At 41.8% G+C, this 17,696-nt stretch overlaps 1 protein-coding gene across 11 annotated transcripts in view; it reads right to left on the bottom strand.

The window, feature by feature from the left end:
- madd (MAP-kinase activating death domain) overlaps positions 1–17,696 on the bottom strand; it is a 65,968-nt gene that overhangs the window by 24,728 nt on the left and 23,544 nt on the right. For 5 of the 11 annotated variants that reach the window (XM_015953888.3, XM_015953892.3, XM_054732242.2 and 2 more), the window contains exons 8-21: positions 16,418–16,474; positions 15,497–15,669; positions 15,151–15,386; positions 14,907–15,063; positions 14,662–14,765; positions 13,831–14,006; positions 13,347–13,600; positions 13,050–13,189; positions 9,302–9,403; positions 4,484–4,592; positions 2,739–2,925; positions 2,114–2,264; positions 1,603–1,806; positions 313–363 (exon numbers count right to left, since the gene is read on the bottom strand). In XM_015953888.3, the coding sequence (XP_015809374.3) occupies positions 313–363; positions 1,603–1,806; positions 2,114–2,264; positions 2,739–2,925; positions 4,484–4,592; positions 9,302–9,403; positions 13,050–13,189; positions 13,347–13,600; positions 13,831–14,006; positions 14,662–14,765; positions 14,907–15,063; positions 15,151–15,386; positions 15,497–15,669; positions 16,418–16,474 (2,101 nt within the window). The remainder of the gene's footprint in view (positions 1–312; positions 364–1,602; positions 1,807–2,113; positions 2,265–2,738; positions 2,926–4,483; positions 4,593–9,301; positions 9,404–13,049; positions 13,190–13,346; positions 13,601–13,830; positions 14,007–14,661; positions 14,766–14,906; positions 15,064–15,150; positions 15,387–15,496; positions 15,670–16,417; positions 16,475–17,696) is intronic. The other 6 variants (XM_015953896.3, XM_015953897.3, XM_054732247.2 and 3 more) reach the window with 3 other exon arrangements.

The following is a 17,696-nucleotide window of genomic DNA, read 5'->3' as shown; positions in this document are numbered from 1 at the left end:
AAAATATATAAAGGTAAAGGAAAACTGAAGCCAACTACTGCAGCTGTCATGCCTCAGCTATCTAAAACACCTTCATACTTTTAACTAACAATAAATGTTTTTAAATTTTAATTGCAGTTTATACTTGAGTATGAATAAAATGTATTTTACTCTCAATGTGAATCCACCTTCTGGAAGGGGAATCCATCATATTAATCATCAATATCTTGTTTTCATGACTGATGTCATCGTTGAGTTGGGTAAGTAAAGGGGTGAGAAAAGTTCACCAGCTGAACACCCCGATCTTTTTTTGGTGTGTGAAAAGTATCTTACTCTGTTGTTTTTCCATTGCTTTTTGTTTATCCTGGTGCTTGCTCCACAATTCTACCCAAGATGCATTGCAAGCAAGGAGAGAAAGACAGAGAGAGAGTCAGAGAGCTGGTTGAAAAGGCATGTATGGGGGGTGAGCATTAAAATCAAAAATCAAAACAAAAAGAGCATTATAATGTTGTCATGTGAAGATGTGGTGTTTTGTAATGCTGGCAGGTAGCTGGACTAAAGCTGCGTTGGACCGGCCATGAGCAGGAGCTACTTGGGAACATTACAACACACCAGGAGCTCCTGGAGAGCCACACACCAGAACCCTGAGCACAGGCCACCTGGTTCCATCCATCCACTTGTCTGGCTCTTCAGAGCAAAGGTGAGAAAGAGAGGTGGCTGACTGAGGAAAATGAGCATGGGATGGGGTTGAGAGGCCATTGAGCCAGCGAGTGAAATGGAGCAGTTGCCGAAGCTGGGATGCAAGTCTCACAGCATTCTGTAGAATTGAAGGGGCAGCTTCTAACAGGTAGAGAAGGGTTGAGGGTAGAAGAGGAGTGGGTGGTCGAACTAAGAGCAGTCCCCTATAAACAGACCCAGGATGTGCTTTGGAAAATTAAATGGTAAAGACGATTTTATTTATTTTCGGCAGCTCTGTAATGACCAATTGATATAACTTTTGCTGAGACTAAAGTCTCTTTACTGGAGCTGTTTACTGGGGAGTGACGCTTCCACCCTCCATGCTGACAGCAAAGGGAGCAGGTGTTTTCTATAGCACGCCTTGAAGAAACCTGCAGTAAAGGAACACCGATTTGACTATTGAGGTGTTTAAATCCGGTTTCCCTCGTCCCCTACTGCAGATTTACACACTAAAGGAATAAAACAAAGACATGCATTCAAGGTGCTAAGAGGCCAACCGATCGTCACAGTGGAGGAGAACAGCTGCACAGATGGTAAAAGAAAGGGACACGGGCACACACACAGTCCAGGCTGGAAGACAGGGACATATTCCATACACCCTTTGGAACAAATCCAAATCCCTCCATCAAGACCAAATCATACATTTTAATTTGAATGAATATTAATTTCTCCGATTGGTTCCAATTTAAGCACAGTGATAATTCTCTAGTAGTATTTTAGACAAAGTGTGTGGAATACTTGCACCTGTAAGAATCTGTCTGGGACAAGAAAAGTAATCTTTTACTGAGACGATTGGAAAGGTCAGGGTTTAGGGGTGATGAGCTTGTATGGGGCAGGTGGGGGGTTTACAGTGCACATGCAACCGGGCGTGAGTGGTGTACACACCAATCGAGGCAATAAAGTTCTCCTCGTTCAGACTCCGGGTATCAAAATGGCGGGCTCCTTTGCCCGTTGTGTGATGAGGCAGCTGAAGTTGGGGAATATTCAGGAGGCCCTGAGGCCTGGGCACCTCCATGCGACCAGAAGGACTCTCTTTACTCCCCGGACTGCCAGCACTGTCTGTGGGGCTTCGCTTGCGCTTTTCCGGGTCTAACAGATTTCCAAAATCAGGGAGCCAAAGACAGGGAGTCATCAAAATAACAGAAGAATAAAGTGAGAGAAAATTTAAACTGGATAGAGGATTCAGGTCATTCAGCAAAAGCAGCTCACAGTTTTAGTTAAATGTTTTAGCGGGTCAAAGTGTCACATGCAGCTTAAAGTTGATTACAAATGCAATGGAAAGAGATGAACAAGTGTTAGCAGCACAAGCACCTCGCTGGTTTTAGAACCTAAAAACAGACTAATTTTATAAAACCCACATTTTAACATCAATTTCAAACGACCCTCTGGGACATACCTTTGGTTTGATAATGGGTGCGTGCTATTTCCAGTAAGCTGAAGACACTGGCCATGCCTCCAAGACCTGCATTGGTGTAAGAGTGCTCCAGACTGGAAACTGTGCACTTCAGGATGTCCAGCATACCTTTGTAAACCTTTCTGTTCACCTCCTGCAAACAAAACACAGCAAAACCATTTTATTCTAGTATTTTATATTTTGTTCAAAAAAGGGTTTTATTTAGGTATGCACGATATATTGGCATCAATATAGTTATCGGCCGACGGTAGTCACTTTTTAACATATCAATATCGGTCCGATAAGAAAAACTGGGCCGATATTAACAACAGATACTTTTTTTCATATTGTTTCCATTTTTGTATCTGTTTAAAAAGGTGAGGTGGGTGATGTTTAGTCATGTGACAGTGATGGATCATCTCCGAAATATGTGCTGTGGTGTGTGTGTGTGTGTGTGTGTTTTTCATATCGGTACATCTCTAGTTTGATTGTTTGAATGGATTTCACTGCAACCGTCTTCAGTAACCGTAAAAGAGAATGATCTGATCCTGAAGTCTGAGAGCAGAAGCAGTGAGGACAGAGGCAGAACTGGTGGTGCACATTTGAAAGTTGATTTCACCAATCTCACCACATCACGTATGATCTCCTGTCGGGCATCTTCCTCAGACTGGATGGCTCTGTTCAGCTTACTCAGCACAAAGACACGGAGCTGCTCGTTCTCCAACAGACGTCGCACCTTTTTCATGTTAAGCCAGCCGACTCCCTGTCCATCCAGAACGCTCTGGACCACTTCCTTTAGGAACTGCTGGTTCTCACTGGATCAAAAGAAAACACCACATACTAGAACTCCTCTAAAGGTGTAGCTACTGCACCCAAATAATACGGAGTTAAAACAGATTAAGACGTCGGTAATGTAGCGTCACGAAGGTCCTCCAATTTGTGACAAAGGTCACATTTTCCCAGCTGGGTCAAGCTGGGTTCACTGTAACTTTGCCCCACAGATTAAACAAGCGAGGAGCCATGATGTCTGCTGAAAATCATCTTCATCTGCTGCTGTTCCGTCCCAGGCTGAAGGACACTTCAAGATCACAATAATAATTTTAAATAATAATTTTAATAAACTTTTGACTTTATTACTGTTATTACAATCATCATAAATAATCTCTTGGTTCAGTATAAATGTATTTTAATTACTGAAATTAATTATTATGCTTTGGGTATAATAATGATTATTGTGATAATCGGTTATGTGTGTTCAGTAAACCAGAAGGTCATCCTCCACTTTATCCATCCAACGCAGAGGGCTTATCCAGGGTAAAAGTTAAACTGCTCTCACATGTTTTTTCCCATAACCAAAGCTTTCTTGCTCTGAGAGGGCGTGTTCTGTGGGTTTGTTAAAACTAAATCTTCCGCAGCTGTAACTTCAGTTTGTGAACCAACCACTATCCTGAGGATAAGGGTCGGCCGCCCTGAAGCCTCTACCTGCTGTTCTGTCACGCCGATAGAATAGCTTCGAATAAACACACCTGTCACCAGCTGACGCAAAACTCCTTCAGAGTTATTGATTTTGAGAGTTAAGACGAGAAACTCCTTCAGAGTTGAGCCAGACGTTCGACACTGTGTACCCTGTGACATCTTTGGACCAGAGAGTCGGTTTTACTCGAGTCTTCGCTACCGGACCGAGTACCCGGAGGCTGACAATATCCTCCCTTGACCTCCGGATCCGCACAAGTGTTGTCTGAATGGGTGAGGTACCACACAGATTGTGTCTGGTGCTGTTCTCTCTAAGTAACGACCGAGTTAGCTGCAAAACAAGCATTCACCCAGAACGAGTTCCTCTCTCTGAAAGAAACCTTCTGAGAATCCATTCACGCATCCAAGCTCTCATTTCATTTTAGCTTTCCATGCAGACACAGGTAAAGCTTTTGATACCAAGTTTAATATCAAAGCTGGTAAATTGTCATTTAAATTGTCATCCATGAATTGTCATTTTTAATTGTCGTTCCAAATTGTCAAGTTTAAAATTATTAGTAATAAATTCTTAACATTTACACTCTGCCTCATCTTTGAAATGAAACACAGAATGATAAAAATATTCTTGGTTATTGAAAAGCAAAGATTCCTTTAACTTCTGATTAAATAAACTTTTGCTATTAAATTTAAATATCTTAAATTAAACATTAATCTTTGGATTAAAATTAGACCAAGCTCGTTGGCATATGAATTTCTATCGAGTATATAATATCCTAGATATTTATATATAATAGAAGCTTCATTGTTAACTCGTTTGGGTCTTCTCTCAGAATCTAACAACTGATAGCAAACAGTGTTGATTCTAGTATGTAGATTAACACGCTACAGTAAGCATCCAACCTCGTGTTGTTGACTCGGCCTTGAGGAGAAGGCGACTCTCTCTTAACCGTCGGGCTGTGTTTAATCACCGAAGACTTCTGATCCACAAGTGCTCGAGGCGCTCGTGCTCCTGGATGAACAACCAAATCATATTTCAGAACATAAACAAGCCATACAATCTGCATTCATATAAATGTATTTTCATAACCAAAAAGTTCACAAGATAAAGGAACACTCAGGAGAAGAAGAGCAGACTGAAAGGAAAGGACACTTGGTCACCAGGAACTGGAACGGCAGAACAACTCTTTTAGGATCGAATGAGTCTGAAAACGGCACATAAAGCATCTCTTTGGGGAGAGAGAAAACACACAGGTCTGGGATCTACTGAGCAGACAAGTTACAAGAACATCAACAATCTAATATTACAACCAGAGACATAAAGGACAAATTAAACAGGGACATGGTGTGTTCGCGCGTGCGCACACACACACACGCACGCACACACACTGAAGGAGCGTAATTGGTGCTCTTTGTGTTAGCCTCACACATTAGCAGCACAGAGAAGTTCGGGTCAAGGGGAGGATGATGGCTGTTACTAAATCAGTAACGCCATGCATGACACCACAAAGAGGTGAGTGGATGACTATCAGTAAATGCAATAAACCTATTATTGGGGTGATTTAATACTTAAGTCAGTATATTGGAATAAATAATGACATTAATTTAGGATAGTGAGCAGTTTATTTAGTCGATTCTCTCAAGAGAAGCATAACCCACACCAGTGCATCAAGCTACAGCTGTCATTTAAAAAAGGGGCATTAGTGTGTAGAAAAGACCTTTTTTATACCTCACATTCTTCTATCATGCTATGATTCCAAGCAGAAACAACAAAGGAGCTCCAGAAAAATGGTGGTGTGCTCTTTTAATGCCAGTGGAGCTCATTAAAGCTGGTCTTTGAGGGCCAGGAGTTCCATCAATAATGTGTCAGTCAATAAATACTTATCCAGTTAAAAACAACTGTCTGAATTTTAAATGCATCCTTGAGATTCACAAGAGAGCAGACCATCTAGAGCAGCAGTACTCAATAGGCGGCCCAGGACCGACCAGCACCCCCCAGACTTCACATTTGCACTGGCGGCTCAGGTTGTCACTGGTGCAACCTGAGCACCGTATTACCTGATCAAAAGCACTCAGACAACATTTACCCCAAGTACTTTAAACAAATTCAATGCTTTACATTAAAACATTGTTTAATTGTAACATTGAAGGTGTTCAAAACTCATTTAATCATGACGTTTGCAGTTGTCACTAGTGGGAATGAATGACTTGTTATTCTCAGGGGACAAAGCCCAGAATCACATGTATCAGCATGGCGTCAGCTGAGTGGCAGAACACTGAGTCTTATTTCATGATATGTGGACATCTTGCCTCGGATTGGATAACAGCAACACAACTCTACTACTGACTCTGCTTGCTTAGGCTGCACACTGGCATTGGATGGTTTTATAAACAAATCTGTAGTTTTAACATACAGCCAAATTTATTTTACAACCCAGAAACCACAAATTCTCAGATACTTAAGAAAGGTTCTGCTAAACCACCTAGCTTCCATTACAACATTCCACACACCACATTAAATCACTTCATATTCATCATTAGTGTCGATTAGTGTCTCTGGCTCCCAAACTCACTTCAAGTTGTTCGTCTTTTCCTAGTACTAGAACTACCGATCCGGTCCCACCGTGTCTGTTCCAAAGTCCTTCTACTTAATTCTCCTCTCTTCCGGCAGCCTGCTGTCTCTCACAACACGCTCCAGCGCTTGTCCACTAGCCAGTGGCTAAATCAGCGTTGTTTACTTTATCTCCACAAGACTTTACTAACGGCGATGTAGTTCACCACGCGTTACTGAGACACTCCAACTCAGGGGCCTTCTTCTCAAGTGTTACCTTTAGGTTTGGGTCTCCTTTTGCTGGTAATCCGTGGGAGTTTAAGCACAGCATACCCAGCGTCTCCCTGGCTCTAGCCATCGCTAACTAGTAGCTCGGTAGCTCGTGATGCCCATCTCCACCACGCCAGCCGTGAGCCACGATTAGCTGGTGGATAAGTCAGCACTGTTTACTTGATCTCCAGCATGTCCCCAGCTCACCAACACTCCATCACCAGCCATGGCTAACGAGCAGCCAGTGATCGCTCCATATCCATTTAGGCTGGTAGCTGCAGCCAGTTTGTTTACATCGAGTGAGCCATGAGCCACGTGAAACGGGTGTTGCGGGAAATTATGTTCCCCTGAAATATTCTGTTTCCCTGAGGCAGTCAAGAGCAAATATTTCCAAATCCACAGAACTTATTGTCCCTTATGAGGACTAAACTACCTCAAATAAAAGGTGGTTAAACTGAGTGAAATTACATCTTTTTACATAACTTTCAAAAATGATAAATAAGCTTGCTGCAAAAGAGTGAACAAGAATGTTTTTACTCTATCTTTTTTATTGTTTTTAGGAGGAAATAGATTAAAAAAATCGCAAGCATAACATTATTACATTACGTAATTTTACCGTAAAAGTTTATCACAAATGTTGTGAAAATAGCCATAAGTGTGATCTTCCGACACGGGGGGGGGGGGGACGGAATGTTTCAGGGGAACAAATTTCTCACAACACCTGACCTCCCGGCTGACGTCACCCCTCCTAAGTGTGTGAATCGTGGCAGCTTCAAGAACAGGACTAGCTTGCTTATGTCAGAACTGGTAGGCTGATAAAACAGTCATAATTAAAAATGCTTTCTTAAAGAGGTCGAGTAGCTTGTTTTAAGCTTCGTGTGGGTTAGGCTACACAGGTTGGAAACTGATTATACAGTCAAACTCATGAGTGAGCCACCGTGGCTGCAATACTTTCTCTGAACTGCATTGCGCTAAAGAGTCACATTTTTTCATCATGGTTTCAATGGATTTCACACATGGGGCCTTTAAATGATCAAATCTTACTGGTCATTTTAATAAATATGTAGTCAATCATCAACACTACACATTTATGGTGAGCCTATCCAGTCTTTTCATATCATAACACTTCGTGTTAGTTCATATTTCTAAAGTAAAAATTCTCTTTTTCTGGGTTTTTGTCCTGTGAGGTGAGACGGAGCAGCCATCTCTTTTCCTCTCCTTATCAGACAGCGTGGTGCTGACTCATCACACAACTAGTCTGTATCATTTCTAAGCGTCTGCTTTCAACTTCATCTACCTTCAAAAGGGAGTGAATGTGTTTATTTGTTTGTTTATTTGTGCTTATTGTCACTTATTTGTTTATGCTTGTGTAACTGGAAGAGAGAAAAGCTCTAATTCCAACATTATCAGATGGTGGGTTTATGTCTGCAAATGAAAGGTTATTTTCTGGTCAATTTGTTGGTGAAAATTTGATCACTTGTTATGTTACACTGGATGTGAACGATGCTGAACATTTCAACATAGAAACGGTCTTTGGAGACAGCAGGATGCATTTCTATCTTCAGTCAGATAGCTTGTTCTGAACATAACAAAAAGATGAGACAGCAACGACATTCTAAATTATTTATATTTTTAAAGCTATGGAGGGTTTTTCAAAAAGGTCTGACATAATCCACCACAAAAATCATCAAAACAAGGAAACAAGGGACAACGTTTAAGGATCAGGAGGCATGAGAGAAATCATGTTTGTTCACTAAAAACAGAAATGTCAGTAAACACCACTCAGACAGAAACATTACATTAATACTGCAAGTGCAGGCAAGAAATAAGTTAGCATCCTTCTTGTAGAAACAAGGATGTGCAGATGCCAAACTAAAGTAGGGTTACAGAAGTAACATCTACTATAGATGTGAGTTTCAATAGGTTTCCAACAGTCACACACAAACAGGAAGAGGAAGGGGGAGATGTAGACGAAGTGTCTTCCATCTTACTCCTACACTGAGAAACAGGGTGTTTGTTACTGGAAGACCTAATCAGGGCAAGTATCACACCAGACATAACATACCGGGGCTGTCGAGGACATCTGAGCAACAAAGACAAAACACATAAGAATCAAAGGAGCAGAACATTTTCAATGGCAGCTATTCCACATGGAGTAGAGCTATTGAGTTAGTTCACCATGCTTCATCTGCTTCTTTTTTCTCTCATTTGAAGTGAAAATCCACCCTAAACATAGTTAACCCCCCCCCTTAACTTAGTATCCTGAAATTATGGTTTAGTTCAGAAAATGATCTGTGACTTTAAGAAGAATGTGCAGGAGGGTGATTTACTCCTCTCAAATATAAAGAGTAAAATAAATATGATCTCCGTTCTGGTGTGGATTTATTTATTCTTTAATTTTTTTTTTTTTTACTTTTGAGAGAAAAACTTTGATTTATCCTCAATATTCTCCTCTAAATAGTGCCATGTATGTTTGGCTAGAGGAAAGCCGAGCTTTCAAAACGGTTTTACAAACCTGCTTGCTCCATTTCTTCCTCTACATCAAAATTAAAATATTCTTTTGCCCAAGAACATCAAGTAAAAGCAGGAATAAAAAAGTAGAAAAGAAAAAACAACAAACCGATTAAAATATATTTGCCTACATACAACAGATGTTTTATTTAGGTTATGAACATCTAGAAAACATTGATGTACAAATACTTTTGAAATCGATTATTAAATGCAAACAGGAAACTGTGCTGCAATAATCAACGTTGATAACATTTTTACTGGGTAATGATCTAAGTGCCTTGTAATTATCTTTACACAAAACAACAACTAAAACAACCATAGATAATGGATCAAACAAAAAGATCTCATGCAGATCCTCCAGGAGTGGTTAAACAGATATGCTCATTTACCTTTCAGACTTGGGAATGGCGTTGATTTCTCCCTGGCTGCCTTGTTGGGAAGGGCGAGATTAGACAAACTGAAACTGGTCCCGTGGTTCTTGTAAAGATTACCTGAAGTGAGAGGAGGGGCGGGCCTATTATACTGTTCACAATAAAACCAATAAACCTTTTTTTGCCTCAGCAAAAAATAAATAAAAAAAGATATGCTAATTAGATTTCATCACCACATCAGTTACACTGATGTGGGTCATGCAGTGCCACGTTAAAGCATTCACTCATATCAGTGAGGAGGGAAAGGGCAGCCCCCACCCCCACTCCTGTTACCCCTAGTTACCAGCAGCCATGACAAAAAGGCTCGCTGAAACATAAAAATTCCCCAAACACCTCTCAAACGGAGTGCAAAGTTTAGGGTAGAACATTATCCCAGTGATCTTTATGAATCTCAAGAACAGGAGCGACACCTGCTAACGTTTTCAATTCAGCTTAATTAATAGTGGCGTGACTGGAGCAGCTAGCTTACTGGTTAGAGGCTTAAGTTTATTTTGTATTATTGGAAATAAGGTGGGGTTGTAAAGCCAGATCCACACTGGAGGCATCAGCAGCACCGAACTTCAGCGGAACATCACCGCTTCAAAGAGAAATTCATTATACTCTATAGGGTTGACCCAAAATGACTGAAGAAAGGATCGGGTTCTATTTTTGCTGCGAGTCACATCTAGGACACGTCAATTTCTGCAATTAACATAGGGCTACTAAGGAAATTACACAATGTTTCAGTGTAAAACACCTGGCTCATAACTTTTATGGACAGGATTTCTAGGTGCAACCAAGTTTGTGAGGGCATTCGTTTTGGTGGCCTGAGGATCACGTCTTTGCATTTTGAAGATGTTGTGGTCCTGTTGGCTTCATCAGACAGTGATCTACAGCTTTCACTGGAGCGGTTAGCTGAGTGTGAAGCAGCTGGGATGAGAATCTGTTGTGGACAGCTGAGCTAGAAGGCGAAGCTCTCAATTTACCGGTCGATCTCCATTCCTACACTCACCTATGGTCATGAGCTTTTAGGTAGTGACTGAAAGAATGAGATCGCGGATACAAGCGGCTGAAATGAGATTTGTCTGCAGGGTGGCTGGGCTCTCCCTTAGAGATGGGGCGAAAAGCTCGGTCATCCGGGAGGGGCTCGGAGTAGATCCACTGTTCCTCCACATCGAGAAGAGCCAGTTGAGGTGGCTCGAACATCTGGTCGGAATGCTTCCTGGACACCTCCCTGGTGAGGTTTTCTGGGCACGTCCAACCGGGAAGAGGCCCAAAGGAAGACCCAGGACACGCTGGAGGGACTGTCTCTGAGATGGCCAGGGAAAGTCTCCGGACTCCCTCAGAAAAGCTGGCCCAAGTGGCCGGGGAGAGGGAAGTCTGGGCCTCTCGACTTAGGCTGCTGCCCCCACAACCCGATTCCGGATAAGCGGAAGAAAATTTATGGATGTCTGGTAATTTTTAAAATAAAAGACTACTGTAGTGATGCAGTTTCTTATCTTTGTAAATTAGATCAATACATGTGACCTTACAGCTTATTTACTCCCAGTAAATTTTGATAAGTGCAATGGTGTGTTTTTCATGGTTTTAATGTTAACAATGCTTTTATGTTAAGCAAATGTCCTGTTGGCATATATGCTTTTATTCTGAAAGTGTGTGGTTGCTTCCGGAGGAATGGCCTTTTTGTGCGGGAGTTGGATGATGTCAGGGCAGAATAAAGGAGAAGTTCTGAACCAAGTATCATTCTAGTTTATAGAGTAACATTAATCCTGGCAATGGAGAGGCACAACATTATACATGACATCAAACCATGATGTCAGACATGGTCTTCTTTTTCATTTAATAGTGGATGGCCAAAACAAACCGTTACCTTTAAAGTCTTTGAAGGACTTTGTGATCTCGCAAGTTCAGCGAGGAGGACGGCAGAGATGCCTCCGGTGTGGACTGACACGCCACGAAGCATGCAAGTAAACTGTCCTAGAGCCCTGCACGGGCCTAAAATCTGAGCCTGTGTCCGGCCCGGCCCGAGGGGGTGGAGCCCCAGCCCGACCCGGCCCGAAAAGGTTTTCAGGATTCTCTGGCCCGGCCCGAGCCCAAGCCCGACTTTTTTTAAACCAACTAAATGAAAACAAAGTGCGTCAATCCTGAATGTGTTAAAAGATGTGCAGGATCCGAGCGTCGCAGAAGCGCATGCGGGAAGCTTCCTCCCACTGAAGCAAGTGTTTTCCAAACCCCGTCGCTCAGAGAGACTTGTCACTTAGAAAATGTTCCCTGATTATGAAACTTTGGCTGAATAGCGCTTGTTCCTGTCTCCAATGTGCAACACATCCAGGAGCCGTCTGAGGAGAAGCCCAGAATCTCACATCCTCTTCAGCTCATGAGCGCATACGATTACGCACAAGCGTGACCCAACCCGGTCTCACAGTAAGACTGGGTTGGAACTGTTCAGGTTTACGCAGACAATCTTCACATAGAATTGACTTACAGTAATAAAATTAATTCAGTAAAATATAAAGCATTTTATTTAAATATCCATTCATTATTTTACAAGCACAGAGAGCTGCATCAGATGGATGGAAGAGCCGCGGGTTGCCGATCCCTGCTCTAGTTCAAGATATCATTAAAATTCCAAAAGTGCTGAAAAGATTAAAAATGGGGCTTTTCGTGCATATACAATACATTACGGTAGCCACCGGGATTCTCTGTCTTGAGCGCACCGAATCACAACACAGATTCAGAGACGTGCGAGTTTGTCATCCAAAATGCTCCGTTTTATAACTTTTGAATGGCTGATCAGATTCAAATAATTCCAACGGTTCCTAAACGTACATAAAAGCAGCTTTCCAACGATCTATAGCACGAAGCAATCAGAGTTAGAGAAAATATCACTATGAGGGGAAATCCTGCTGTACAGCCTGATTGAAACGGAGCGCAGCGCTGCGGTGAAAGCGGATAACCTATAAAATGACATGTTGAGGACGCAAACTCAATAAATCTCTTTTATTATGAGGTAATAATTTCTCTGAGTTTTGCGGTTGCGGGCAGGAGTAGACATGCACGCTGCGGGTGCGGGCGGGAGTGTAACACACACGCAGGCTGTAATGGTCAGAAATTCAGCGGGAGCGGAGCGGGATGAAGAAAACAGTCCCGCGCAGGGCTCTACTGCTGCGTGTAAGTGTTTTAATTTTTTAATGATTTCGATTAAAAATAAAGGCGCCCGGCCCGGCCCGTGTCCGAGGTAATTACACAGTCATTGGCCCGAAGCCCGGCCCTCGGGCCGTCGGGCCGGGCCGACCCGAGGGCCTAGGGCTTCAGTGCAGGGCTCTAAACTGTCCTGCCCCACTACTGCCTCCAGTGTGGACCCAGCATAAGGGGCAAAGTTATCAAGTCAATTTACCATGAAAGATAAATGCTCTAGCAAAGGCACTCAATGTTCTGGCTGTAAGTGAGAGTACTGATGAGCTCTATAATCCAAAATAGGCCTTAAACTAAACAAAATCAAGAAAAGAACATTTATTTTTCATGAAAATAGATGCTAGTTATTTTACGAAAGCGGCAAAACAGTCATAAAAAATGCATAGTAGGGTTTGGGTTTTGTGTTCAGACATTTTGAAATTTATATCATGTTAATTAATTCTTCACAGGGTTTGAGTCAGTTGATATTCATTTATTTTATATGGAATTGGATAAACATTTGGATTAAAATAGTTAAAATTCTACTCCTTACTGGCAAAAGACATGAGTCCACCAAATCCATCATTGCTGCTGTTGGAGATGGTGGAATTGGGAGAGCTGTTGCGTGAGTCTCCCTCTCCATCCGACTCTCCTAGAAGCCTCAGGCTGCTCGGACGTAAAGGTCGCTGTGCCCTAAAGAGGCAAAAGGTCAGTAACATCAATGTGCCTCACAAAGATGAGAGCTAAACCATAAAATACGGGATCTATTCAAGCACACAGACCAGAAAGCATCACAACCACGCATTCATGACAACACAAGGGAGCTCATTCAAATACAAGGTTAACCCACTTGTTGCCATTGAGGTTCTGGTTGAAACGAGGGGTGTATGACTCCACTTGCTCCTCTGCTTCAGGGTCATCCTCAGATGGGAAGCCATACTGAGGTTCAAAGTATGGGTTGTCATACTCCTGCTTTTTGTTGACGGGATCAACCAGACCGGTGTCAGCGACATGCCTGAGGAACGGCTGACTGCTCAGTCCGGGGACAGGGTTCTGTAAAGCTGCACTTGCTGATGCCTCAATTTCAGGTGCCTCACCCTGCTCCTGGAGACATTATCCAGAGAAACATGTATTGATTGAGTTGTGCGCGCACGCACGCACACACACACACACACACGCACGCACACACACGCACACGCACACGCACACGCACACACACGCACACGCACACGCACACGCACACACACACACACACACACACACACACACACGAATATTTATGTTAGTGGTAAAACCTGAATCTGATTTTTAGAAGTATTTGAATAATCACACACATGGTTGACACCCTGGATGATTGTGCTGGGACTTGAGCTGGCAGTTGTGCTGGAGCTTGAGCGAAGAGTTTGTCCATCAGAAGTTTCGACAGCTCCATCTCCACTGGTTGGATCTTCTGCATCTTGAAACGCCTCACTGGCATCTCCCAGTGCAGCGTGGGTAGGAGGATCTAAACCTAAAGACATCAATGTTTAATTTTAACCAAAGAGAGGATACATGCATACTGTAAGTGTGTATTTTTAACAGCGCTGGGAATAACAGCTCCTAAATAAACTGAATCACCAAAAGAATTGTTATTTTCTGTAAGCTAAAATCAAACGCTGTTACTAATGAGAGAATGTCGTGCAGGTGCATTACTACGATTCAGCAGCAAGGTGTACTGAAGCTGTCAACACCTGACCTGGAGCTTCATTCAGTTAAGAGCAATTTTAATCTAATGAAACAGTCTCTCTGTTCTACTGTTAACAATGTAGAAATAATTCTAGTTGTAATTAGAATTTTTATTTGATTTGGGTCTTTTTTTTTCATATCCCACAGACATTTGAATAGTTTAGGTTAGTGTAACGTTTCCTGTTTGTAGTTCTATCTGTTAAGTGCCAATTTATTAGAATGATTCAAGTAAACTGACATACACTTTAGAATGTTCAAGTCTTTTTAGTAATTAATGTTAGTATTGTACTAATTTAGAGTATATGTAGTAAGTTCTATTAAGAGGGGATACAGGTTTTCTGGTAATTAGCCAATTCTATTCAACTATAACTCAATTACTAACTCAATTTTTTGAAGTAACTAGTAACTAACTTGCCCAAAACCGATCTAACAAAACTTACTTGGTGTGTCTCCCTGGATGTCGCCTTGGATCATCTCACTCACCAGGTCTCCAAGTGATGAATAGGATGAGCTGGAGTCATCATACCCTTCACTGTCACTACCGCTGCAACAAAGCATATTAATCCTTTCAAAAAAAATATTGAATGTACAAAAGTTGAAAGTCTTCCTGCATTTATTTATCGAGGTGTGTGTATGTGTGTGTGTGCGTGCGTGCGTGTGTGAGAATGAAATCATTTTTTCTCACCTGTCTGTGGGATCGGACTCATTGCCCTCATCTTCCAACGGGCTAGACATGGCCTCAACCAGCTGGGAGCTTCCATCATAGACTCTGTAGACCACTGGTTGTAGTTGGTGAGCATACCACTTGGGCTTATCTCCAATTAAAGATGGATCGTACACATCTAAAAGAATGGAAACAAGTTTCATTCAACATCACAGTCTCTACCTTCATATCAACAAAGAACATTGGCATGTTAACGGAGTCTTACTGTTATGTATCCTCTGAAAGGCAAGATTAGTGGGATTCAGAGCCCACTCTCCAAAAAACTCCACTGCCTGGGTGTGAGACAGTTTATCTGCAAAGCCAGAGCGCCGCGGTCGAGAGGCAAGAAAGGAGGATGACTGAAAAGCAACCACTGGTCGGGGAAAAAGACGCAAAGTACGGGTGTGCATCTGGAAGCCCTGGAGAACGTTTGGCGAGTTGAAGAATCGCACCATGGCAACCCTTAAAAAAGAAGAAAAGGAGCTATAATTTAACACATGAAGCCCAAATATATTTCAGGGCCCCTCCAGTGAAGACCACACATTTAACTAATGTAGATGATTAACACTTGCCTGGTAGCAACATCCACAGAGTCTACATCGTTGCCATAAATAAGAGGATTGAATTCCGTGGAGGAGGGAGAAGCTTTATCTCTTCCAGGTGGGAGCAAGGCTATCTCCTGGCCTTCCTGGAACTTCTCCAGGTTCAGAATGGGCTGTGTGTTCAAACTCATACTTGCCAAGGCCTAAAAGGCAACAGTGAGACAAATTACAAGGCTAGCAAAAGGCCGAAAAATATAAATGAAGTGATGGACCACTCCCACAACTGGCATCAACATATTGTTCAAATGCATTTTAAATGGGGCATTATCCTAAAGTATTCTCATTGTAAATAATGAAAAACTGATAGCATAACCGAGGCTTTACATAAAAATTATATCTGTAGTTTGTTAAATATTAGGCTAATAATTTCCCTTTGAGTTTTTACATACCAAGGAGCCCATATCCAAGTATTCTCTCTTAAGCAATCCGATTATATAAAAGCATGAGAAGGATCAGTTTAGTGTATGTTGATGCCTATGGTGGGCATGCCATTTTGGAAAGGAGGAACTGAAGGGAAGTAAGTCACAATGCATGGTTGGCTTTGAAGGAACTGCTGCAGTCTCAGGAGTTAATGTTTAGCTTAGCATCATGGAGCATTTAGTTGCTGGGTTTACATGAATGTTAACTTTGTCACTGGGATTACATTTTAAAATGTCATATTATCTTGATTTTGGTTGGAAAAACACTGATGCCAAAATAGATGCACGAACATTCAGGTCATGCTCAAGCCAGGGCTAAGCAGTGTTTTACAGAACTGGTCGGAGACATTCTGTGGCACTTTATTCAAGTTTGGAGGACGGGAGACAAGTAGTAACGACAGGCAAAGTAATGTATGACAGAGGACATCCGTGCATGGGCATTACACATTCCACAGGAGGAGAAATGAGTAACCTTATTTTCAGAGGAGAAGATCTGCTTTTGGGTGATCACGGTCAATCTAACCAGACACTGGGAAGGGGATAAGAGAGGTGCGAGGAGAATCACATGAACGCCTGTGATGAAAACTTTGTGACAAACACAGAAACGACACACGATGGAAGGCTCGCTCACTGCCCCGTCACTCTTTTTCTTTGTCTCCTTTTAGCAGTAAAAGGTGTAGGCGAAACCCAATTTTGATTCAATTAGACCAAAGATCTATAAAGAAAAATCTATATTTTTGATACATACATGGTCATTCCCAGGTAAATCTCCAAACCAATTAGAGTAAGGAGAAAAGAAAATGTAGTTGTTTCTTTTGAAACAAACGGTGACAATCAGGGGAGTGCAGGTGAAGCTAGATTCAGACAGAAAAGATGTTTGGATGATTAATATGATAGACACACATGATCACTTGACCAAAAACACAATAAAATTACAGAAACCAGACCTTCAGAGACATAATGGTCATCCATGGTGACCAACTGGGAAAAGCCAGTGGTTACAATGGAGTGGGGAGGACAGACAGTACCAGACAGCAGATCTTTTTCAGAAACAAAGATAAAATACTTGCACACTTAAATATAAACGGCAAATTAAAAAAGCCATAGTTTGCATATTTTTTCCTTATAAAACCAAATAAAACAAATAAAATAACCCTTGCAGAAGTAAATAAATCAGTCAAAAAAAGGCTGATTTATTGGGAGGGTGCAGAGTTAAGTGCAAGTATTTCCGAACTCTCACACAAGCAGCATTCTGCTGTGGCATCAGCAGAAGAATCAGTAAAACCCTCCTCAGTGGCATTTCAGCTTCCACAGATAAACAATGTGAGCTTGTTTCCAAATATACGCCAGCTAAACGGAGGCTGTACACACCCCTACAAACCAGCTTCTCAGTCTCACACACACTTACACATACATGTGCAAGCACACTCACAAAAGAGCAGTAAACCACACACAACTAACACACTGGCTCTGATTCAAAGCGAATGAAATTAATAATTGCTATCAGCAGCATGTTGAGTATAAATTAATTTGGATGAGATTGAGTCATCAGAATAAAAAAGAACTTTCTTTGGCAAAAATGTGCACATATTAATTCTATACCCCAACCAAACTACACAAGTGACTGGATTTGCCTAACAGGCATCAGTTGGATTTCCAACTAATTTAAAAAAATGACCACAAATAAGAAAGTGGAATTGAATATTGACCATTTACTTAAAAAAAACTAATGAAGAAGGCTTTACTGTGTC

The sequence above is a fragment of the Nothobranchius furzeri genome, chromosome 9 (genome assembly GCF_043380555.1).
Source record: "Nothobranchius furzeri strain GRZ-AD chromosome 9, NfurGRZ-RIMD1, whole genome shotgun sequence".
Classification (NCBI taxonomy): domain Eukaryota; kingdom Metazoa; phylum Chordata; class Actinopteri; order Cyprinodontiformes; family Nothobranchiidae; genus Nothobranchius; species Nothobranchius furzeri.
The sequence above is the reverse complement of the archived record's forward strand: the minus strand, read 5'-3'. Positions and strand labels throughout refer to the sequence as shown.